This window comes from Canis lupus, chromosome 32 (assembly GCF_048164855.1).
Source record: "Canis lupus baileyi chromosome 32, mCanLup2.hap1, whole genome shotgun sequence".
NCBI classification, from domain to species: domain Eukaryota; kingdom Metazoa; phylum Chordata; class Mammalia; order Carnivora; family Canidae; genus Canis; species Canis lupus.
Window position 1 is genome coordinate 20,656,143 of NC_132869.1, and position 26,832 is coordinate 20,682,974.

The 26,832-nt window shown below is 35.7% G+C and overlaps 1 protein-coding gene across 4 annotated transcripts in view; it reads right to left on the reverse strand.

Annotated features, from left to right (window-relative positions):
- Positions 1–26,832, reverse strand: part of DMXL2 (Dmx like 2) — a 152,571-nt gene that overhangs the window by 95,157 nt on the left and 30,582 nt on the right. For all 4 annotated transcript variants that reach the window (XM_072808513.1, XM_072808511.1, XM_072808512.1 and 1 more), the window contains exons 2-6: positions 23,821–23,946; positions 21,295–21,366; positions 17,922–18,000; positions 16,989–17,124; positions 16,272–16,338 (exon numbers count right to left, since the gene is read on the reverse strand). In XM_072808513.1, coding sequence (XP_072664614.1) covers positions 16,272–16,338; positions 16,989–17,124; positions 17,922–18,000; positions 21,295–21,366; positions 23,821–23,946 — 480 coding nt within the window. The remainder of the gene's footprint in view (positions 1–16,271; positions 16,339–16,988; positions 17,125–17,921; positions 18,001–21,294; positions 21,367–23,820; positions 23,947–26,832) is intronic.

Consider the following 26,832-nt stretch of genomic DNA (forward strand, 5'->3'; position numbering starts at 1 on the left):
ACATATACATATAAAATACATATAAACTTAACCACGGAGGTGAAATGTCTATACTCTAAAAATTATAAAACACTGATAAAAAAAAATCTGAAGGTGACACAAACTAATGGAAAGATATTTCATGCTCATGATTGGAAGAATTAATGTTGGTAAAATGTCGATAATATCCAAAGCAATCTACAGATTTAATGTTATCCCTATCAAAATACCAACAACATTTTTCACAGAACAAGAACAAATAATCCTAACATTTGCATGGAACCATAAGAGACCCTAAATAGCCAAAGCAATCTTGAAAAAGAAGAAGAAAGCTGGAGGTATCACAACCTCAGAATATACTACAAAGGTAAATTAATCAAACCAGTATGGTATTGAGACAAAAACATATAGAAAAAAGGAAAAGAATGGGGAGCTTAGAAGTAAACCCATACTTATATGGTCAAATTAACCTATGACAAAGGAGGCAAGAATATACAATGGAAAAAAAGACCATCTTTTCAATAAACACTGCTAGAAAAATTGGATAGCTACATGCAAAAGAATAAAACCGAACTGCTTTCTTGCATCATACACAAAAATAAACTCAAAATGGATTAAAGAGTTAAATGTGAGACCTGAAAACATAAAACTTTTGGAAGAAAACAGCAATTTCTTTGACATCAGTCATAGAAACCTTTTCTAGACCTGTCTCCTGAGGCAAGGGAAACAAAAGCAAAAATTAAACTATTGGGACTATACCAAAATAAAAAGCTTTTGCACAGTGAATGAAAACATCAACAAACAAAAAAGGCAACCTACTGAATGATACACGCAAATGACAGATCTGATAAGGGGTTAATATCCAAAACATATAAAGAACTTATAAAAATCCAAACATAAAAAAAATAATCCAATTTAAAAATGGGCAGAGGAAGTGCACATTTTTCAAAGGAAGACATACAGATGGCCAACAGACATATGAAAAAAAAACGTTCATCACTAATCATCAGGAAATGTAAATCAAAACCACAATGAGATATCACTTTACACCTGTCAGAATGGCTAAAATCAAAAACACAAAAAATAACAAGTGTTGGTGAGGATGTGGAGAAAAAGGAACTCTCATGCACTGTTGGTGGGAATGCAAATAGGTACAGCCACTGTGGATAACAGTATGCAGATTCCTGAAAAAACTTAAATACAGAATCACCACATAATCCAGTAATCCCACTGATGGGCATTTACCCAAGAAAAAACACTAATTTGAAAAGATAAATGCACCCCCTATATTTACAAGATTATTTAGAATTGTCAAGATACGGAAGGAACCTAAAAGTCCGTCAATAGATGAGTGGATAAAGAAGATATGGTGTACATGTACACACCCAGAGGAATATTACTCACCATAAAAAAGAGTGAAATATTGACATTTGCAAGAACAGAGATGGACCAAGAGAGTAAAATGCTAAAGGAAATAAGTCAGTTAGAGAAAGACAAATACCACATGATTTCCCTCACATGTGGAATTTAAGAAACAAAACAAAGAAAAAAAAAGAAAAACAAACAGACTTAATACAGAGAACAAACTAGTGGTTGCCAGAGGGGAGGTGGGTGGGGAAATGAGTATAACAGGTAAAAGAAATTACAAGTCTGCTTATTAGGATGAGCACTGAGTAATGCATAGAATTGTTGAATCACTGTATTGTATACCTGAAATCAACATAACCGTGTGCTAATAATACTTCAATTAAAAAAAAAAAAAAGAATATAGGGATGCCTGGGTGGCTCAGCGGTTCAGCTTCTGCCTTCAGCTCAGGGTGTGATCCTGTGGTCCCAGGATTGAGTCCCACATCGGGCTCCCCATGGGGAACCTGCTTCTCCCTCTGCCGGTGTCTCTGTCTCTCTGTCTCTCTCTCTCTCTCTGTGTCTCTCATGAATAAATAAATAAAATCTTTTAAAAAATGAATATATGAGGGAAATCAACTACAAAAGAAGAAGCTACAAAACGAACAATACTTTTTATAAGTAATTTTAACAGTTCATTTGTCTCATTTAGAGAAGGGTGGGCATCTTATAATTTGTATTAATGTACTATTCTGAATTCAATCCAATTACATGGATTTTAACATATTTTTTAGAAGAATTATATTTCATTTGATCATGTCCAGATACAGACCTGTTAAAGAGCTAAACTGTACAGTGAGCAAATTCAGTATCTTTAAGTCTGTCTCAGACTTAAAATCAAAATTAGTCTGTAACATATAAATGAATAATGATGTGCTAGTAACTGCTTACATACTACCGAATGGTCACATGACTCATTCACACAAACATTTAGTGAATGCAGGCAGGCACTATATGAACTGCTGCAGATATAGTTGGAACAAGGGAAGGAAGAGATAGAGACAACAAAATATCTTTCCTAGTTGCACAAAGATTATACTCTAGAAGTAAAGACAACAATAAATAAAGATACAAATTATTGTTTTAATACAATTATGATAAGTGCCACAAATGAAAAAGCATAATGTATTTCCTTGGGAGGTTTGACTTTGGGAGGTTTCCTTAAAGAAGTGGTATTTTGGGGCAGCCCAGGTGGCTCAGCGGTTTAGCACCACTTCAACCCAGGGCCTGATCCTGGGGTGCCAGGATCAAGTCCCGCGTCGGGCTCCCTGCATGGAGTCTCCTTCTCCCTCTGCCTCTGTGTCTCTGCCTCTCTCTCTCTCTCTCTTTCTCTCTCTCTCTCTCTCTCTGTCTCTCATGAATAAATAAATAAAATCTTTAAAAAAAAAAAAGCGATATTTCAATGGAGAGCTGAAAGATACCATAGATGGCCAAGCAAAGAATAGAGAAGGATGCTTCCCCAGAGAGCACAGAAAGGCCTGAAAGCAATCGAGAGTTTGGCACATTCAAGGCTCTGAAAAGCCAGTAGTATGACAGGTGTTAAGGTGGGAACAAGCTGGAGTACACACTGCTATATCCTACAGCAGAGCCTTACCATGCATGGTAAGGACTATGGTCTTTATCCCAGGAGCAACAGGAGTCATGAAAATCTTATGAGAGTAATACATTTGGGGGACCCTGGCCTCTGGGAAAACACAGGATTACAGGAAGGTTTCAAATGCCTGTAAGGTTCCAGAGGCAAGAAGATGCTAACTTGGCTTAGAGGGAGTGAAGGGGCAGAGAAGTGGGCTTTACCCCTAAAGACCTCAGCTTCCTATGATCTCAAAGATGGCTGGAATCCTGTAATTCTAGAAGTGTTTAAGTTTATATTTTAATTTATGCACATACCTTTCAATACACATCTACACTGTCTTCTCCATGTTATAGGTCATTTGACATAATTAACTACTGCCTCTTTCTAGAGTTTTTTCTCTTTCTGATTTCTCTAGTGTCACATTCTCCTGTTTTCCATCTATCTTAGTGGCCACTCCTTCTCAGTGGCTTCTCCCCATTTTCCTCCCCTTCTTAGTATTCGAGGATTCTGGGGTTTCATCCTAAACCCTATTCCCTTCTCCAGCATACATTTTCTAGTTAATTTCACCCAGCCCCATAACTTTATAAACACCATCTTTTGCCTAATGAATTCAAAGTTGGAATCCATAACTCTGACCTCTCCAGGGAACTCCTACCTTTTTTTTTTAATTTTTATTTTTATTTATTTATTTTTTGGGGGGAACTCCTATCTTATTCTATTTCATATCTTAACCAAAATGCATACTCTAATCTAGCCTCTACACTCCAGCATTCTGCTGTATTTTAACAAGCCCTAATTCTTATCCCAGAGCATTTATACTTGGTGTCCTCTTGGCCAAAAATACCCTTTCTTCTAAACTTCATACAGTTGACCCCTTCCAATTATTCAGTTCTCAGTTTAAAGTTACTTCCCCAGAACAGCATTCTCTAAAGATCATCCACTCTAACAGACACCAAGTCACACTACTATGTCATCCTGTCTTAATTTTCTGGATAGCATTTATTAATACATGATTTTTTTGTCTTTCCTCACAACAAGTTAAGTTGCATGCACACAGCAACCTTATCTATCCTCTTCATCATGAGACAGACAACACAGAACAGCTCAGGGCATGTGGTGTTCAAAAAACATTTGCTAAACACATGAAAGTTGTTAATTTCAAGTAAAATTTTCTTCAAAAATGCACTATGAAATAGAGGACAAATTATATATATATACATATATATGCATGCACATATGTAAAATTTTACATAAATATGACAGAGTCTATCATGATGTGAATACAACTGTGATAAGATTCTTGTATACTTTGCAAGTATCAATTACTGAAATCCTGAAGTGCATTTTCTTAGATAAATTTTCTAAGATAAAAGGTACATCAGACAATATATATGTCAAAATACATGTTTTAAGGAAAACCTGACTTTATACAATAGTGCCGTTAATTTTTTTTGAAAAAGGGTAGAAGGAAGATATGCTTCAAATGTAGCATAGCATGCGCAACAATGCCCAAGCTGATGTCAGGGAATGACTAACTAGGAATATTATACAGCTGCATTCCAGCTACTAGAGTACCTCTCTGATCACAATGAGTTGGTCCTATATTAAATCATCACGACCTCACCTATGACAGATTCATTAAATCAAAGGAGACTAAGTTTACTAATCATCTGTGCGTATATGCTAACCCATATGAGTAACAAAAAGAACAAATCTGTGGCTAAATCAAGTTTTAGAAGTAATGGGACACTGGTTTTTAAAGATCAAGGCTTTAAAAGTGCCTAGTTTTAGAGATCAAAGACAAGAATTATATTCTTTTTCAAACTATTTTTCCTATTATTTGGATGTTTTCTTTTTATTAACCATGCTTTTCTCTGACATGGAAAATTCTTGTATCTCCATATTCTACCCAGAAATATTAAATATTAGGGCCTTTTTTAATTTGCAGGTGATTTAACTGGCTTATCAAGTTTTTCAGTGTTTGTTTTTAAAATCTAATTTTTTTCCTCTAATTTACTTGTTATTTATTTTCTCCTATTGTCCTTTGGTTCCTTACTATCTACTCTGCCAAACTGTATAGGTCGCTCTGTTATCTGTGTGGAGAAAGGAGAGGGAGAAAGGAGAAGGAGAAAGTAGGGAAAAGGGAGACAAAAGAGAAAGCCAAAATGTCAAGGAACTACTGGCAGCCTCTAGGGCCTGAAAGAGCCCTCCAACCAAGAGCCAGGAAAAGACCAACCCCTCAATTATATGGCTACAAAGAAATAAACTCTCCAACAACCTGAGTGAGCGTGGAAAAGATTCTGTCCTCGTCATGTCTCTGAGTGAGAACTCAGTCCAGCTGGTGCCTTTACTGCAGCCTTTAAAGTCCCAGACCAGAGCATCTATCCAAGCCACACCTAGACATGTAACCCACAGAAGCTGAGATAGTAGATGTGTGGTTTTAAGCTGCTGTCTATAGTCATTTGTTACGCAATAAGAGAAAACTAAAACAGACGCCTAGTGATAAGTACTAGGAATAAAATTAAAACAGGAAAAGCGAATAAGAAGTATCATGGGAGGTGGGATATAATTTTTAAAAAGGTGCTTTAGGAAGAGCTTCACTGAGACGGTGACATTGAAGACATTCAAGGGAAAAGCCATGTAGGTCTCCGGAAGGACAAGTTTTTGGATGGAGGGAAAAACAAGTACAAAAGCTGTGTTTAAAAAAAAATCATAATGGGGGGATCCCTGGGTGGCTCAGCGGTTTAGCGCCTGCCTTCTGCCCACGACATGATCCTGGAGACCCAGGATCGAATCCCACGTCAGGCTCCTGGCATGGAGCCTGCTTCTCCCTCTGCCTGTTTCTCTGCCTCTCTCTCTCTCTCTCTCTATCATAAATAAATAAAATCTTTAAAAAATAATCACAATGGGTGTGTTGCTGAAGTAAGGTTTCCAAGGAGGAGAATAACAGGAGATAAAGTCAAAGAAGTGATAGGAATGTGGTAAGCATAGGGCGGCCTGGAAAGCCATCATAAAGACTTGGGTTTTTACTGAATGTAATGGGAAAGCTTTTGACAGCTTTGACCAGAGGAGTGACATTATCTGACAAACATTTTGAAAAGATCACTCTAGCCACTGGTTTGAAAACACACTGTACAGGAGCACAGCAAAAGTTGGGAGAACCAATTAAGAATTTAATACAATAATACACGTAATAAGTGATGGAGGCTTCAAATAGATAATAACAATGGTGGTGGTATAGAAGTGAGCAGACTGTGGATATATTTTGAAGGTAGAAACGTCAAGGGAGTACGGGGCAGGGGCAGAGATCAGGAATTCCATTTTAGATACATTTACTTGAAGACATGTATTAATTTTATGTGTGTATGTATGTATGCATGTGTGTATATACATATATATGTATGTATGTATAAAACAATCAGCCTGGAGCTCAGAGGAGAGGTACAGGCAAAAGATACAAATCTGAATGCACTTGAAGCCATGAGATAAGATGAGATCACCAAAGGAGTGAGTACGGTCAGAGGAGAGGTCTAAGAAATTAGCCCTGGGGAATGCCAACATTTAAAAGTAGGGGAGAAAAAGTCCTACCAGCCAACTAATGAGGAGCAGCCAGAGTTGAAAAGCAAATCAAGAGTGTCCTGTGTGTCCTGGAAGTAAAGTGAAGAAAGTGTTCAAGAGGGAGGAAGTAACCAACTGTGTTAAATCATGCAATTAGGTTAAGAAAGAACTAACCACAGGATTCAGTAACAGGAACTCACTAATGACACTTTCAGAAGAGTAGTAGTGAGTATACAAAACAGAAAATGAGGAGAAAAACTGGGAGACAGCAACTATAAGCAACTCTTTGAAGGTGCCATAAGGACAAGGAAATGTGACCTGAGAGAAGGTCAAGAGAGGGTTTTTGGTATTGTGGTTGTTTCAGAATGGGAATGGACAAGGTTATAGCATGTTTGGTATGCTATGCTGTATTAGTGAACCCGGGCTACCATAACAAAATACCATAGACTGGGTGGCTTAAACAAATGTGTTTTCTCATAGTTCTGAGGCCTGGAGGCTGAGATGAGGTTGCAAGCATGGGTAAGTTAATGAGAGCTCTCTTTCTAGCTTGTAGGTGACTACCTTCTTGCTGTGTCTTCACGTTGCAGAAAGAGAACAAGCTCTCTGGTGTCTCTTCTTATAAAAGTACTTACTATTCCTATCATGAGGGCCATGCTCATGCTACCTCATCTAACCTTAAGTACCTTTCAAAAGCTCCATATCCAAATACCATCACAATGGGGGTTAGGGCTTCAAAATATGAATGGGTTGGAGGGCCATGTTCAGCCCATAACATATGCCAATGTGATGGCCTAGTGGAGAAGGGAAAACTCATGGAGAAGAGAGGAGACAACTGAAATAGTGATGTCCCTGAGTAAGCAAGAGCACATGGGATCTAGCAAACAAGTGAAAGAAAGGCCTTCTATAAAAGCACCTGCATAGCTCAGTTGATTAAGCATTCAACTCTTGATTTGGGCTCAGCTCTTGATCTCAGGGTTGTGAGACTGAGCCCCACATCAAGGCTCCAGGCTGGGCATGGAGCCTGCTTAAGATTCTCTCTCTCCCTCTGCATCTACACTCCACCCCCCACTCAAATGCACTCTTAAAAAAAAAAAAAAAAAGCACAGACAGTTCACCCATGGCAACACAAAGGCAGGCAGTACACATAGGCAAAGATATTAGGAAGTAAACAGATACAGGTAGATGGTAGGAGCTTCCCAAAATCCTCTTCTGACTGCATTTATTTTCTCAGGCAAGAACCCACCATAAACAAATGCTGATGCAAATGGACTGCTACAAGGGAATCTGCCAATACTCAATAACACAGAGCTACACATAGACAATGCCTAGAGTCCATGCAAGGTGAGAAGTCACATCAGAGGCACTTGCATAACTCCAAGAAAACCACTAAGGACTACACCTAAGTGAAAGGATGAAACTGAGGGAGGAAAAAAAAACTCTGAAAAGGGATATGGCAAGGAAAGGTCTATCTACACCCAGACTCTGAGCGGAGGAGGGAGGCTCCACTGGGCATTTATAACCACAAGGCAGGCCTCACAAGACCGAAACTCACACTACCTACATGGCACAGCAACTTCCAAACTGAGAATTTAGATTGAGTTGGATTTGTCCCCCACGTACCTGGTAGAAGCTAAAAGAATGCACTCTCAACCAAGGCCTCAGAGAATCCCACAAACACACTTGCAATAAACATTTTCTCAGTGAAAAATGGTGCCTTGCTACCCAACACACCTGGACTAAAACCCTAGGTCTGCCTCCTGATTAGTTCTAGCTTCTCCAGAAAGTCCTCAAGCTGCAATTTCCTCTTCTATTGCTCAAGGAGAGTAGTACCTGCCCCATAGGCTTTGTGGAGGCACAGGTACATAACACTCAATCATTAGTAGTTGCTGTCATAATAGTAGTAGTAATTATTCTAATTATAAACTACTTGCAAGTTTTATTTAATAACAAAAAATTAAAATTGTCACTACCATTAAAGTACTCCTGCACCATCTACCCTCACCCCCCACATAACTCAACTCTAACCCTTTCTATGGAAAACTCACAAATCAAAGAATTAGTCACAATAAAAACTGGAAAAATGTATGCTTAGAATAATTATGAAAATAATACATATAAATACTTAAGGAATTAAAGAAATTTGTAAGATAAACTGAAGCTTAGAGGGAAAGTTACAGTGTTAAACACATATACCACAAATTTCTAAAAACGGCTAAATATCCATCTAAAAAAGTTTGAAAAAAAATAGAAGAGCAACTGAACAGAAATTAATAAAACAGAAAAACAGACATATAATACACAGGTCTACAAAACCAAGTTAGTTCTTCAAAAAGACTTAAAAAATTGATAAACTGTTAGTGAGATGAATCAAGAAAAAGAGAAGGCACAAATAACAAATATCAAAAATGAAAATGAAATCATCACAGTTTTACAGATATTAGAAAGGTAAGATGTTCTGCAAAATTTTATCCCCATAAATTTGAAAATTTAGAGAAAATTGGCAAATTCTAGGTAACTTACCAAAACTGACATAAAAGAAATATATGTATGGAACCAGAAAAGACACCAAATAGCCAGAGGAATGTTGAAAAAGAAAACCAAAGCTGGAGGCATCACAATGCCTGACTTCAAGCTGTATTACAAAACTGTAATCATCCAGACAGTACAGTACTGGCACATAAACAGACACACAGATCAATGGAACAGATTAGAGAACCGAGAAATGGACCCTCAACTCTATGGTCAACTCATCTTCAACAAAGCAGGAAAGGATATCCACTGGAAAAAAGACAGTCTCTTCAATAAGTGGCATTGGGAAAATTGGACAACCATGTGCAGAAGAATGAAACTAGACCAATCTCTTACACCATACACAAAGACAAACTCAAAATGGTCGAAAGATCTAAATGTGAGATAGGAATCCATCAAAATCCTAGAGAACAAAAGCAACAACCTTTTTGACCTTGGCTGCAGCAACTTCTTGCTAGATACATCACCAAAGGCAAAAGCAAAAATGAACTGTTGGGACCTCATTAAGATAAAAAGCCTCTCCACAGCAAAGGAAACAGTCAACAAAACTAAAAGACAACCTACAGAATGGGAGAAGACATTTGCAAATGACATATCAGATAAAGGGCTAGTATACAAGATCTATAAAGAATTTATCAAACTCAACATCCAAGAAACAATCAATCCAATCATGAAATGGGCAATAGACATGAACAGACATTTCTCCAAAGAATATCTATACATGGCCAACAAACACATGAAAACATGTTCCACATCACTTGCCATCAGGAAAATACAAATCAAAAGCACAATGATACGATACCACCTCACACCAGTGAGAATAGCTAAAATTAACAAGACAGGAAACAACAAATGTTGACAAGGGTGTGAAGAAAGGGGAATCTTCTTACAGTGCTGGTGCAGCCACTCTGGAAAACAGTATGGATGTTCCTCAAAAAGTTAAAATAGAGCTACCCTATGACCCAACAATTGCACTACTAGGTATTTACCCCAAAGATACATAATGAAACAACAAGACACTGAACCCCAATGTTCATAGCAGCAATGTCCACCACAGCCAAACTGGAAGGAGCCACAATGTCCTTTGACAGATGAATGGATAAAGAATATGTGGTATATATATGCAATGGAATATTACTCAGCCATGAGAAAGGATGAATACCTACCATTTGCTTCAACATGGATAGAACTGGAGAGTATTATGCTGTGTGAAATAATCCAACTGGAGAAAAACAATCATCATATGGTTTCACTCACATGTGGAATATAAGAAATAGTGAAAGGGACTATAAGAAAAAGGAGGGAAACTGAGCAGGGAGAAATTAGAGAGGAAGACAAACCATGAGAGATTCCTAACTCTGGGAAACAAACAAAGGGTTACAGAAAGGAAGGAGAGTAAAGGGATGGAGTGACTGGGTAATGGGCACTAAGGAGAGCACTTGATGGGATGAGCACTGGGTGTTATATTAGATGTTGGCAAATTGAATTTAAATAAAGTATTTTTTTAAAAAAGAAATATAAAATATGAATAGCCCTATGACTATTTAAAAACCAAAATCTGGGCAGCTTGGGTGGCTCAGCAGTTTAGCGCCGCCTTCAGTCCAGGGCATGATCCCAGAGACCCGGGATCGAGTCCCACGTCAAGCTCCCTTGCATGGAGCCTGCTTCTCCTTCTGCCTGTGTCTGTGCCTCTCTCTCTCTCTGTCTCTGAATAAATAAAAAAAAAAATCTTAAAAAAATAAAATAAAATAAAAAATAAAAACCAAAATCTACAAAGAAAACTCATGGTCCAGATGGCTTTACCAGCAAATATTTGAGAATAAAACTACATCAATCTTCAATAGTGGTTCATTAATTATAACAAATGTATACTAACGTATGTTAAGAATAGAGGGAATTGGGTGTGGGATATATGGAAACTCTCTGTACTACCCTCACAATCTTTCTGTACATCTTTTTTTTTTTTAATTTTTATTTATTTATGATAGTCACACAGAGAGAGACATAGAGAGAGGCAGAGACATAGGCAGAGGGAGAAGCAGGCTCCATGCACCGGGAGCCCGACGTGGGATTCGATCCCGGGTCTCCAGGATCACGCCCTGGGCCAAAGGCAGGCGCCAAACCGCTGCGCCACCCAGGGATCCCTCTTTCTGTACATCTAAAACTATTCTAACATAAGAAGTTTACTAAAAATTTAAATATCCTACAATTTTAAAAAAAGACTACACTGATCTTGCATAAACTCTTTCATACAGTAGGTAATAGAAAACTTTCCAATCCATTTTACGAGGCCAGCATGACACTGATATCAATCTGTCAAGGACATTTCAAAAAAAGGAAAAATTATTTGCCAAATCTCATTCCAACACATAGCTCTCACAAATCCTAAATAAAACATTAGCAAACCAAATCCAGCAAGGATAATGCATTATAATGAAGTTGGGGTTATTCCAGAAACACAAGGTTTATTTAATATTTGAAAATAAGTCCATCTATTTCCTTATTCAAAGAGTAAAAATGATAACCTCATTAGATTCACGAAAAATATTTCCTAAGATTCAACAACATTTGTCTTTTTAAAAAAAACAAAACCCACAACGCCTGGGTGGCTCAGCGGTTGGGCATCTGCCTTTGGCCCAGGGCGTGATCCCAGAGTCCCAGGATCGAGTCCCGTGTCGGGCATCCTACATGGAGCTTGCTTATCCCTCTGCCTGTGTCTCTGCCTCTCTCTCTCTCTCTCTCTGTGTGTCTTTCATGAATAAATAAACAAAATCTTTTTTTTTTAAACAAAATCTTTAAAAAAATAAAATTTTAAAAACCCCTCTAGGAACTATAAATAAGGTAATGTACTTTATCTGAGAAAGAACTACAGTAAACATAATTAAAGGCAAAGAGTAAAAGGTATCCTTTTGAAACTGGGGACAAGAAAAAGATACCTACTCTTACTACTTTTATTCAACATTATACTAGAGGTCCTAAACACCATAATAAAAAAAGGAAAAGATATACAACATTTGAGAGAAAAGATGAAATAAAACTCTCATTATTCACAGATAATATGATTATGCACATACAAAACCAAAGGAATCTACAGAGGGTTTATTAGAATCAGGGACTTTAATAAGACTGCTAGGTTTAAACCAAATATATAAAAATCGATTGTATTTCTATCTACTACTAACAATTATAAAATGAAATTTATGTAATGATGCAATTTATAACAACACTGGAAGTATGAAATATCTAGGAATGAGTCTAATAAATGTTTAGGGCCTCTACAAAAAAATATTTTAACACAATACTGATAAAAATAAAAAGCTCTAAAAAATAAATAAAAAATAAAAAGCTCTAAAATAAATGAAGGGCTATGTTACATTCATGATGGGAATTCAACTGTAAAGATGTCAATTCTCCCCAACTGACCTACTGAGTCAATGAAAAACTAATCAGGGGATCCCTGGGTGGCCCAGCGGTTTCGCGCCTGCCTTTGGCCCAGGGCGTGATCCTGGAGTCCCAGGATCGAGTCCCAGGATCGAGTCCCGCGTCGGGCTCCCGGGCTCCCGGGTTCCCGGCATGGAGCTTGCTTCTCCCTCTGCTTATGTCTCTACCTCTCTCTCTCTTTCTATGTCTATAATAAATAAATAAAAATAAATCTTCAAAAAAAAAAAAGAAAAACTAATCAAAATCACAAGAGATTTTTGTTAGTTTTTTAAAAATTATCAGGCTCATCCTAAAATTTACATGAAAATGCAAAAGGCCTTGGTGAGGATTGAAAAAAAAGGGAACCCTCCTGCATTGGTGGTGGAAATGTAAACTAATACAGCCACAGTGGGAAAGAGGGTGGATGTTCTTCAAAAAATTAAAAACAGAAATACCATCTTGTCTGGTAAAAATTCCACTACTGGGTACTTATCCAAACACTATTTTGAAAATACAAAGGGCTAAGAATAGAAAAGATCATCTTAAAGTTGGGAAGATTTGCTGCATCAGATATGAAGATAGAACAATTAGGATAGGTGGCACTGGTATAAGAAAAGACAATGAGAGAAAATAACCCAGAAACAGACACACAAACATGGACACTGGATTCTGTGACAAAAGTGGTACCACAGAGCAATGGAGAAAGATGAGGCTTTTCAATAAATTGTGCTGGACAACTGGATATCCACAAAGGAAAAAATCCAACTTGACTTCTTCCTCAAACCAAATCTAAAAATTATTCCACATGAATTTTAGTCATAAATGTGGAAGACAAAAAGAAAAAAAAACCAAACAAATGTTCAGAGTTTGGCCATAGGTTCTTGTCTGAGATCTCCTAACCCGTGGGGCCTGTGGATAGAATTCAAGATATAAAAGGTATTTCTGATAGATCCTGTATCCTCTCACGTCTTAGCATTTTAGTGTGCCAAACCTAAGTGACTGTGTCTATATTTTTGCCTGAGGTTTTCTAGGAGTTGTTTCGAGTGCTGAAAATTAATGCCCTGCCCCTAGCTCCAACCAACAACTGATATATATGAGGAATATGGGTGAGGAACAAAGACAATGTTGTGAGGAACCAGTTACCTAGAGATCCAAGTCTGTTAATTCCTTGCATGATAACACTCCCTTTATGAAGCACCTTCACTTCCCTGCCTCAAAACCAATATATTTCTTGGTGATCATTCCCCATATTAATTATTTATACTCGAATTCTTGTCTCGGGATCTGCTTCTTGAGAAACTGAGACATCTGAGACCCAAAGTTACCATGAACTTGAGTGGTGAAAAACAATTACTTCTCTATTTTCATAACTGCTAACTGGAAATGCTAAATTCCAGTTATGCATATAAGCAACAAACCAAAGCAGTGTTAGTGGCACCCACGACCTTGTCTCCAACAGAAATTACAGATATTTTAATATTACATGACAGTTGCTGTAAATATCTCAAAATGTTTTTTACATCCCTTGCTACTTTGAAATTGTGAGTTATTAGTAACTACTGAAATGCATGTAACTGCGGTCTTTCTGCCTATAATATTGTGCATTCTTCCTGTCTATTATGTCACCTGTTGAGCAACTATCTCTGGGCCAACTAATTACTCAGCCACAAAACAGTTAAGTGTTCTACAACTAGAGATCAACTCAAAAAGGGTGAATTCTTGGAAAACCTATTCTTGCCTTGTAGTGTAATATAAAAGCTTTAATTTCATATACAACAACTATGTACAATTAAACTTTACCTCGTGATTTTTAAACGTCATTTTTTGTTACTGAAGCATTAACTAAGAATTACACAAATGATTATCAAAAATTTATTTTTTATATCTTGATGCTGTATTTCAATAACTTTACGGTATAATTTTTGTAAGTTTAAAACCATGCAAAACTAAACATTATGCTATTTGGGAAATTTATACATGTGAAATTATTTTAAAAAACAATTAAACTGTAAAATTCAAGATTCTGGTTGTCTGGTGGGGGAGGAAGCAGATGATGCAAGCAAGAAGATAAGGAACCTATCAGTTTTATTGTTCTTTGCCCCAAATTAGATGGTAGGTAAATGTGTATTATACTACATATATATATTTCATATTTCATATATATTCCTTTACACTTATGAAATATTTTGTAACTAAAATGAACATTCATAGAAGAAAAACTTCTTGAAAATTAACATGTGACAGCAGAAAAAAATTACTTCAAAGTTAAAATGGAAAAATGCTCCGGAATTTAAATTAAAAAATGAAGAAATGAAAAAACTGGAAGAGAAGAGAAAAGGTAAATTAGAAGGTCAGTAAAAAACGATCCACCTCTGAGTTAAGGGGAAATTCAGAAAGAGAAACCAAGAGAACATGAAGAGAAGGAAAAAAAAAAGAAATAATACAAAGTAATCTCCTGAACTGAAGAGTTTTCAGATTAAACAAGTCTACCAAATTACCTGAGCACAAAACTCTTTTTCCCTTAGAGGTATACCCTTAAAGTATTTATACATGACTGACCCATCCACGACATCATCTGGAAATCTCAGAACATTAGGAATAAGGGGAAGGTTTTTAAAACCTACAAACTGGAGATGGGCGGGGGGCGGGGGGGGGGGGGACGCCAGAGTGGGAGATTGCTTCTCAAATAGCAACCCTGGTGGCTAGAAGGGAACGGAACCAGGACATAAAATGTTATGAGAGAAAAATTTCAAACTAATTCTATGTCCAGTCAAATCAAGCATAAAAGAAGAATAATTGTGTAGGCTTATAACACCTTAAAAAAATTTTGCCCATTCACCCTTCTCAGAAACTTACTTAGAGGGTATCTCCATCAGAGCAAGGAAAGAAGATAAATGATGCTAAGAAACAGGGCAAAGAGAATCTCCTAAGGTTGGTAAAAGAAAATTCTGCTATTTTAAGCTTGGAGAGTAACTAAGCCAGAGTAGGGCAGAGAGAACACACATTTTCAGGACCCCCTCTAGGTGGGGACGGAGAGGAGATCCAAAGACTGTCAGAAGTTTGCAGATGAATTAAGTATGTAGAAAATGAAGCAAATAGTAAAACAAAGTAACTGGTAACTCCAAAGTAATTGTTCTGTGAAGAGTACTTTACCCAATCGTAATAATGTGAACATTTACCCAAATATCATGAGCTATCTACAGCAGGAAGATAGGAGGAAAGGAAGTGAACATGTGTATGTGGTAGAAGTGGAGATGGGGATGGGGGCAAGCAGCTAAAGGGCTCAGATCTCAGCTTCCATAGTAGGAAGGCAAGAGGAGATACATAAAACAAAGGAAAAAAAAAGTCAAGAGATAGAGCATAAGCAAGTTGTTTAGGCACATGAAAAGAAATACCAAAATACGCAATTTGATGTATAACTGCCTCTAGGACACAGAAATTAACAACAGGGTCAAAAAAGTGCTTCTTTTCATTGTGAATCTAGTAGTACTATCTCGCTTTTTAAGTTACTTACATATACTGTTCTTTAAACATAAAAATTAATTTCAAAAAAATGTAAATATTAAAGAAAGGTTAAATAATAATAATAATAGTAATAATAATAATAATAATAGCCATTTATTTTCCCAAGCACATACTACCTATGGGAAACATGCCAGATTCTTTCATAAATACTATTACTATTCCCTCAGGTCAGTTTTGCAAAGTAGGATTATCCCAATTTCACAGACAAGAAAACTGAAAATGAAAATAAAAAAGGAACACTTTTAAATGTTTTGTTTCTTTTATGTTTTATTTGGTCCTTTACCTTTCCAGCAGTAGCAAAATATTCACCATCAGGGGACCATTCCATCAAATGCACAGATACTGAGGTCCTAAAAAAAAACAATGTTAAACAGTCAGCATTTTAAAAATCTAGAACACTGTATATGTAAATGGTCAAAATCTATATATAAATGGTCAAAATAAGATTTTCATAACTAGAGTGTTTTCTAAAAATAAAAAATTTCACCTCCCCAAAAATATAAATTAATTAATAAAACTAATCTGAAGTTTACTTTGGGGGTCCAAAGAATACAATCAACATGCAGAAAAGATATCTTCACCTATATGTCCTACCAACATCTTAAATATAACATGTTAAAAATTGAGCTCACCATCCTCCCTGGCCAATCGGTCCCCTTCACATAATCCATATTGTCAATGGTACAGCCATTCTTCCACTAAAGAACAGCTGGCAACTTTCATCACATCTTCCCCTTCCCCACCCATATCTCATCCATTAATGAGTAATTTCCATATGTCAACCTTATCTACTCAAGTCCTGAGGTTATAACTATGTAAATATTTTTGTTTTTAAATAATCAACTGCAACATAGACTGAAGGGTAATATTATAATGGGTTTTGGTTAGAAAAGGTCCACTTCCTAGGCTTCTAAATGTAATAGTACTATCACTGTGGAAAGGGAATATATTTTAGGAAGCTTTTTTTAAAATTAATGAACAAAACAATTCAGATACTAACTTGCACTGCCAGATGCACTTCCAATCATTTAAAACTGGAGGAATTTTATTATCAATTTCTTCCTCCTCTTCCAGAATGTCACCTCCTGGAGGAGCCCACAGCTGAATAGAATCAGTTGCTGTCAACAATCTGTTATCTGAAATTTAAAGAAAGTTCTGATGAATAAACAAGAATTATATGGAGAAAGAAATGAATATGTGGGCTTGTCTTTAGGTCTATAAACTATTCTGCAAAGAATAAGCAATACTGTCTATGAAAAATAGTTGGGGCATATCCATTTTAAAGTTCTAAGAATCCACTACCCAAGAAAGAGTAGTTCTCAGGAGAGACATGAGAACAAAAAAAGAAAAGATAGTACTGGCAAAGGGCTATTGTATGTCACATAAATCTTAAAAAAAAAAAAAAAAAGTATAACAAAACAAACCCAAAAAGTTCTGATATATAAACACAGAATGTTCTCAGGATATACAACTTAACTAAAGATTAATGAAATTTGTTTTTCTATGCGGACCATAAAAATTGCCCTCATTAATCATGACTGTAAAAAGAGGCAACAGCCATTATCATTAGAGGCTTCTAATCTTTCAAATTTAAAGACAATTAATTTCCTAAAACACAAATAATAAAATGAGATAGGGGTTTTATGGGCCCTATTTCTGATTTTATTTCAGTAACAGTAAAGTACAGCACACATTAACTAAGAAAACAAATCATCACTGTTTCTTGTAATAAGACATTCAAAGGCATAGGAAAAAGCACAGAACTAATAGTAAATTAAGCACTGTACAAAGCAGTGCATACCAACACTTATCCACTAGCAAAAAATAAATATACTACTGATCATTTTCTTATTATGAGACTATATCACATTGTAATCATACATTTAAAATCCACATTTACTCTTCATAATCTCTAAATATAATTATTAAATACCTTGAGGGTCCCATGCTAAATTGTACGTCACAGAGCTCAAAAAAAACTGCCCAGTTTTAAGCCACTGACACTTGAGTTGCTGAAACATAGAAAGAAAAAAAAAACATAGGCTTTTTAAAGTAATTTCCACAAACACTACCACTGTATAATTTTCTTTGACTTAAGACCTTATGATCTAAAACAAAGATGTAGGGCAGCCAGGGTGGCTCAGCGGTTTAGTGCCACCGTCCAGGGTGTGATCCTGGAGACCCAGGATCGAGTCCCACATCGGGCTCCCTGCATGGAGCCTTCTTCTCTCTCTGCCTGTGTCTCTGCCTCTCTCTCTGTGTGTGTCTCTCATGAATAAATAAACTAAAAAATATATTTAAAAAATAAAAGATGTAAATACTTCACTATTATATTCGAAATATTGTTTCTAAAATAATATCCAATAGTTCCACTTATCATTTATTCTACCATAACAAGCGCGTGCCATACCCAAACAAAGCATATTATCTCAGGCTTCCTTACATGTCTATAAACAAATTCTCATACTTAGGATATGCTGCTTCTCTCTCCTCTACCTGCAAACCGCTATGCTTACATCAAGATCCAGCTACATCATCCCTTTAGCGGTGTGGCCTCTTCTGACACCCTGGCAGCACTCAGCACTCTGTATTCTACCATTATAACAGTGGTCACACTGGAGAATTATCCATTCATATGTCTGACTCTCCTATTAAATTCTAACTCTGCAGAGCAGTAATTATTCCATAATAAGCTTGTGTCCTGAGTAATGGAACTTGTGTCCTGTAATGGCTGGAACATATGCAGATGCTCAGTAAATGTTTGTGAAAACAAAATAAAAGCACATTAGAAAGAAATGTAAATTATCATAATCTGATGGACTCAAGGTCTAAAATAAAACTAGATATAGTTCCCAAAGTCAATAAATTTGAACTATACAATATATACAATCCACAAACCTATATTACACATGTCATATTTATTTGAATATTTCCGCGTTTTTTTCCTTACCATTTACATTCTAAAAGCTTTAAAAAGATTTAAAATGTAAAAAGCAAAGGCCTTTCCCATGAAATACAGTAAGTAAACAAAGTTCAGACATTTATTTGTGTAAATAAATATAAAATGTCCTTTTATGAAAGTATAGTGTAATGTAAAGCCATGTCACCCTAGGCAAGTTCTACATTAATTGCTTGGCAAGTAATAATAGTTTAATAAACAACAATTCCCTCTCTACTCATATTTTTTAAATACTTAATACTTCATTCAAGATATCATAACTATTGAGAATAACTGCAAAACCTGAATTTCATTATCCAAAACTATTTAAAATAATTGCAAAACCTGAATTTCACTATCTAAAAATAATTTTATATTTTTTGAAGAAAATGTTTTTTTTAACCCTACCACTGCTGATCAAACAAAAGTCAAAACAGTATTTCAAACACTGATTAACATCTATTTTTAGAGTAATAATCAAATCATTCCTACAACTAGAGAAATCCCTAATAGTCTTTTCTTTAGCATTTCTCACAGTGCAATATGTGGGCCAACTCCATAGCAGAAATTTTGAAGATGAGACCTGAAATCTGAATTTTAATATGTACCCTAGGTGACTCAAGCACTCTAAGATGTGACATCCACTTCCTAATACTATCATATTTTAAATTGCATCTATAAATTTAAATTAAAAACTGTTTTTTTGAAATATGAAAAGAAATTATCAAATACATATATTTAATGAAAAATATCAAACCTACTTTTTGAATGCATTTATGAATATTTTTTTAATTTACTACTAACTATATATATATACTCTTGGCATTCAGATTTCACGCTGGTACTTTTGACTATTCATAAGTGATAATGGCGTTTTAATGTCCATAGTAATTTTTTAAGGCTTAACAATTCCAACCATATAAGGTTTTCTCAATTTTAAGTGGAATTAAACATAGCACCAGAATGAATCTAAATGGTTCTCAATGTAATATGCTAGACCACTCAGCTGATTAGTTTACCTAGTTCCTAACTCCTTCATTAAACAAGTATTTATCTACTTTTTTATTTTTAAAGATGTTATTTATTTATTCATGAGAGACACACAGAGAGAGAGAAGCAAAGACACGGGCAGAGGGAAAGGAGGTTCCCTGCAGGAATCCCAATGTGGGACTTGATCCCAGGACCCTGGGACCATGACCCGAGCCTAAGGCAGATGCTCAACCACTGAGCCACCCAGGAGTCCTAAACAAATATTGAGAAGCATCTACTATGTTCCAGATCCTGTTCTAAGTATTTCAGAAGCGTCGGTGAACAAACGAAACAGAGTTCCATACATACCCTCATGGAGTTCATACTTTAAACAGTAAATAACAAATAAACAAGATAAGTGCTACGGAAAAAAGTTAAAAATAGGAGGATGGGGGGATAAAATAAAGGTGGTAGAAGCAAATGGCAGTTTTTAAAATGGGTGGACCCCCCCTAGAAGGTATTACTGAGCAGAGATTTACAGGATCTGCAAGAGCGGGCCCTGAAGCTAGCTAGAGAAACAAACTTTCCAGAGAAGAGAAAAAACAACTCAAAGACCCTAAGAGGGGAAAAGTAACTGTTCAAACAACAGTGAGAATGCCAGTGTGGTTGGAGTGACATCAGAGAGGACAGAAAGAGTAGGAGTTGAGCTCTGAGAGGTGGTAAGTGGTTACTGAAGTAAAGAAAGGCTACAGTCTATTCTAAGGCTTTTTGGCTTTGAGGCTGAGAGAAACACGGAGTTTTCAGGAGAGAAGTGTGTCATGACCTGCTGCTGAGAATAGAGAAGGGGAGAGAGGAACATAAAACATAGAGACTATGCTAGTAATCTAGACAAGAAATAACAGTAGTTCAACTAAGGTAGATCCAAATTAACATGGGAAATCTTTTAAAAAAAATTTTTTATTGGAGTTCAATTTGCCAACATTTAGCATAACACCCAGTGCTCATCCGCCAAGTGCCCCTCTCAGTGCCCATCACCCAGTCACTCCAACCCCCCACCCACCTCCCTTTCCACTACCCCTTGTTCATTTCCCAGAGTTAGGTGTCTCTCATGTTTTGTCACCCTCATTGATATTTTCACTCATTTTCTCTCCTTTCCCTTTATTCCCTTTCACTAATTTTTACATTTAACACAGGAAATCTCAATTAGCAGTACTGTAGAAAACTGGACTTCTAAAATATCTATATCCCTAGTGAATGTAAAAGATCTTACACCATATGGCACCAGACCAACTTCACATGGATATTCACCTTCAGCCCTAGCTTCTAAGGAGCTCCTTACTGCTACCCACCGGATTCTACACTTACCTCTAAAAAACGTCTACTACCATTTAATACTTACACAATTTCTCTTGTGAGAATTTATGCCCAAGGGCTCAAAAATACAAACAGCATTACCATATGAAGCTGCAATCTAAAAAGAAATGAACAAAGCATTAACATTTAGGAAAAGAAAACATCCTTTTCACATTAATAAATATATAATATATGTAATACAATATAACATATATACATATATATAATACAATTACATATAATATAATCCCAATATAGTATTTATGATTTATTCCATTCCATAAATATAAGTGAAAAAGTACTGGACTTAAGAATCTCTTCTCCGTTGCCAAAATTCAGCAGGCTTTATTTTACATATCAAATACCAGGTTGATCTGTTCAAAGAAATCATCCTTTTCTATAAGAATTTTTTAAACATAGGAGCAACTTTATTAACAAAGATACATTTCAATGGCACATCTGTCAGAAATTTCATAATCCAGAGAAAATAATATAAAAACCACGAAAAGTAGTAAAAGACATCAAAAAAGTACTAAACAGGTATGCAAAATATATCAAATAAAATGACATTAATTATACCACAAAACAAAAAACACCAATGGGGAAAGCCATCTAGAAGGAATAGAGAAAATGGATGAAGGAGAAATCAGACTCCTCTCCAACTGGAAGAGAAAGAGCTGACATAGACATCTAAATGAACTGAAGTTAGAGATTTGGGGGCCAGCTGGATTTTGCTTCAGGACACACATCTGATAAAAAGGGACATAAATCCCTCTGTTCCTAGAAGATACCAGAACCTGTTTTACAGTAATTCCTTGAAAGCTAATTCCCAGCTCGTCCTCTTCTCAAAGGGGAATCAACTTCAAGGAATAGACCAAAAACAACCTCTGCTGACATCCCCAAAGGTTAACCTATAAAACGAAATCACATATATGTTCTTTTAAGGCCAGACAAAAAGGTCTGTCATTTCAGAGCACTCTCACATGTAAGAGTGATTTTCACTGTTACTTAATATCTAACACTCTTTCCAAGAAAAAGCTTTTACTCCACAATGGTGGGGAGGAAGCTACTTACAATGCCCAGCTGAGGTAAACACTCAGGCAAAAAGTGTTATGAATGATCACATTCAACATGTCAGTGAATGAATAAATGATTACAATTACCTAACATAATAAGGTCATAAATGCAAAGTTATCACCACAAGGACTGGGAATAAAGGAAATAAAAGAAGACGGAAATAAAAACAATAAATCAAAAGTACCAGTTTTGCTTTTTTATTTTCAACCAGGTAAGGAAAAGTCGGAACATGGTTATGAACACCAAAGCCTTACATGTGAAAAAAAACTTTGCTCCCAGATAATTTTATTGTGATTGTCACCAGCACATAAATAATTTATTAAAACCCATCTCTGACAACTACCATACAATTCTAGACAGGTTTAAAGATACTCTATTTGGCTTAGGGAGATGAGCACTGAAAAATTAATGAAAGAAATCTGGTACTGTCAGTGCTTTCTAAAGAGTAAGCAACATTTAGGGGAAAAAAACTGAGGGAAAAAAATCAGAAAAGCAAGAAGCAATTATCAAAAACAGCAGGAAATTCAGTGTTTCAATACCAGGTCAATTATGTCACTAGACTGTCATATCATGCCACATTCATACAAATACTAAAGCTTGATACAAGCAACAGAGTGGGACACTAAAAAATAGTATAATAAAAATTTATTATTTGGCATGAATTTGTATCATTACTATTTATCTCCATGAAAATTCCGATTTTACATATCTTTGATAAAATTTGTTACTTCTCAGTAAAGAAAAAGTTTTCGAACATTAAGACTATTTAAATTATTACCCTAATTACATGAAAAGTCTCGTTTTTATGTTGTATAGACATTTAACCCTTCTATACAATACTGGCCTTACTGAACTGCTAGAGTACACAGCAAATATACTATACTTACTTTACATATAACCAAAATTTGATGTATATTACATTTGATGTGTATTTTGGGGAAGAGGTACATTTGATGAAATGTAAATTACTTCATTTTTAAATTTAAATTCAATTTGAAACTATCTCAAAAATAAGGCCTCTGTTTGAAAGTCTAAATGAATAAACTTTAAAATTCTTCATTCAACAAACTTTCATTAAATTAACAGAAGCTTTACAAAGCAGCTGCTATATGATGAATATATTAGACATTAACAATTAGCTAAACTTGATAAAAAAATTTGATGTTATTATAATTTGGGTGAGATAAGGGATGCTATGCAGAGAAGATGAAAGTTTACTTCCTTACTATTGGCTTAATAGTTGCTAGAACTATCAACTAGCATATCAGTATGCACAGAATTGTGAGGCCTAAGGATCTTTTAAGACCGTATAATGGGTAGAATAATTATCACATTACCAGCTTAATGGCTCCTTTCAATTTGTAGACATCCTATCACTTTATCCACCAATAACCATCTAGGCAAGCATATTAATAAGAAACTGTAGGTAAGCCTTGTATAAAAGGATAGGAATACATTAAAAGATGACATTTAATAAGGTAATTAAATCCCTTACTCTTCCATGTTGGTTAGAACACTCCACACAGCTGACTTGAATGTTTCCATGCTTAGCACCAGGAATGATCTGCACACATTCAAAGTCACTTGCCAAAATAACAATATCACAGCCTGATCCATACGCCTAAAAGAGAAAAATTTTACAGTATATATGAAACTTGTGAATTATACTTTAGATCTTACTGCCACAATACTTTGACACATTTTACAAAAATAGTTAATGTAAAAAATGAAGATATCAATTTACAAATAAGACAATAAAAGTCACATCAAAAATAAATAAGTAAAAGTCACATTAAAGAAAAACAGGATGATGACACTCCATGCATTATCTTTCAACAAATAGTACTAACAAAGAAAGAATTCCTCTAATTCTTAAACACTACAGCTTCTATCCCTGCAGATCATAAATCTTCCTGTTTAATCTTTTTTACTAAGCTCATCTTAGTAAACCCCCAAAGAATATAACCTCCATCTGAGGGTAATAAGGCAGTGAAGGCTGCAATTGTGTTCCAGGGTTCAAACCAGGCTTGAGAAAGATCAAGAAAGAAATTAGATGCATTTTCCAACACAAATCCACGTGGCTTAAAAAGCTAGTGAAGTAGGCATGAACCTTCAAGGCAGAATTACATGCACTAAGGCAAACTCACCAACTGCCTATCAGTGAATCCATGAGGCAGCCTGCCTGCCCCCTCCCCTCAACATCATGAGGAATGAGGGAGAGAGGAAATGAACCCAAAGTGGTTTCACACACAAAAAAAAAATTAATTAAAATAAATTTAACTTAATTTAAAAGTAAACTAGTTTATTTAAAATGTTGATAAGTGTAACTATACAATCTGCAAAATGAAACACAAAATTAAGTTCCTGGAAAAGTCCCTTGTTCAACAGAACTATAATAAGTAAAACCAAATGTTTCTTCCTATTGCCACACTTCTTGATGTGTGCTATTCCTGTTTTGCAACTTTGTGAATTTTATGAAGACATAAAGGGCAGAGATTAAAGGATACTTTTCCTTTTTCTTTGGAACTCAACTTATGAGTAAGTATTCTAAACAACCTAACAATCTAATTCTCAAATGAAAAAGCCCTGTTAAAAGCTACATATATATACATGTGTGTATATACACTAACAAAATAATTTAACAATAATATATCCCACTATCTCTACACCTTTAAGCAATACAGTTCTGTCCTACAAAATATAGACATCCAACAGCCAGGGTTGACATGTGATGACATGACCAGCCGTATGTGGATAGGAAAGGTCCACATACAGCTGCTAATGAAAGAGGGAAATGAAACCAAAGACCAGGCAGGAAGACAAACACTACTTCTACTGATGCCTAAAATTTCCAACGTTGCCAAAATCCCGCTGTAACTAATATAAACCATCTTAAACTCATGTATTTATAAATACCAGAAAGTTCACCAAAAGAAAAACAAAGAATTTTAGGCAAGGGAAATATAGAAAAAAATCACTTATGGGAAGAAGTAACTACTTACACTCTTACAGACAAGGTGGATTTGGTATACCATGCATTCAAAAAAACTAACCTGAAAGGGAATATTGAGTGCAGGCAAAAGAAATGTTTGCATCACTCTGTTGATTTTTAAAATTATATTATTAGTCCTCACCACAAAAAAAGGGAAAAAATTCTGTAACTATGTATGGTGACAGATATTAACTGAACTTACTGTGGTGATCATTTTGCAATGTATACAAATATTGAGTCACTATTTCAGAGTTGTACCTCTGAAAGTAACATAATGGTATATGTCAATTAAACCTCAATAGAAAAAATTACATTAAAATGACAAAAATAGGGACGCCTGGTTGGCTCAGCGGTTGAGCGTCTGCCTTTGGCCCAGGGTGTGATCCTGGAGTCCAGGGATCGGGTCCCACATAGGGCTCCCTGCATGGCCTGCTTCTCTCTCTGCCTGTGTCTCTGCACCACCACCACCCCCATCTCTCTCTCTCTCTCTGCATCTCATGAACAAATAAATAAAATCTTTTTTAAAAAATGACAAAAATAATCTTACCTTTAAACAATATTTCAAAATTTCCAAAGTGCTTTATAGTATTAGCCCAACAAAGCAAAGTGATGAAAAGAGCATAAACTTTACTTTGAAATCACATGTGCAGGGTTTTCAATTTGGGTTCTGCCATACTAAATGATCTTAAGTTACTCGAACTGTCTGAGAATTTCCTTGTGGTAAAATGGGAGAAATAATATTAACCTCTTAGGATAATTATGAAAATTAAAATAGAAAATCCGTTTGCATAGTGCTTAGCACACATCATTCGTTAAGAAAAACAAAACAAAACAAAAAAACAGTGCATGATGTTCCAAGCCTGTGCCAGAGACGGGGACTACACAACCACAGGATGTGGTTCCAGTGAGTCTAGTGGGAAGATGACTAAATGAATCACCAGGCACAATTAAATGACAAACTGCCATGACAGAGATATCCACAAACTACCAGAAGACAGAAGGTAATCAATAAATATATCACTCCCCCTTTAATCTTTGCAATAAATCTAAAAGGAAGGTATCATTTCTTTATACAAAATTCATTACTTTGCCTGAGATTACATAGTAAGCAGAAGATGTTCAAATTCTGGTTTTTACAATTCTTGGGCTATTTTCCCCTATATTATATGTCAAAGACACTAAAATATTCCAGATATTAGTATAGCTGCTTCTCTAAAGATGGGCCATTCCTAGCAACTGGTACTAGAGACAGGCTTTTACTGCTCAATCACCAAAAAGGATATTTACTCTTCCTTAGATATTCATAATTGGTGGATCTTTTCCAAGGGACATGTACCATACTCCTTAGCTGTAGGGAATCCTGCCATTTTTCTGATCCTGCAATAGTTCTCAAACCTGGCTCCATCAAAATCACCTAAGGAACCTATTTAACACAATTTGCTTAGTCCCACCAACTTCTTAAATCACAATCTTCATGGATAAAAGAATTTGAGAATATCTACCAAAATTTTAAAT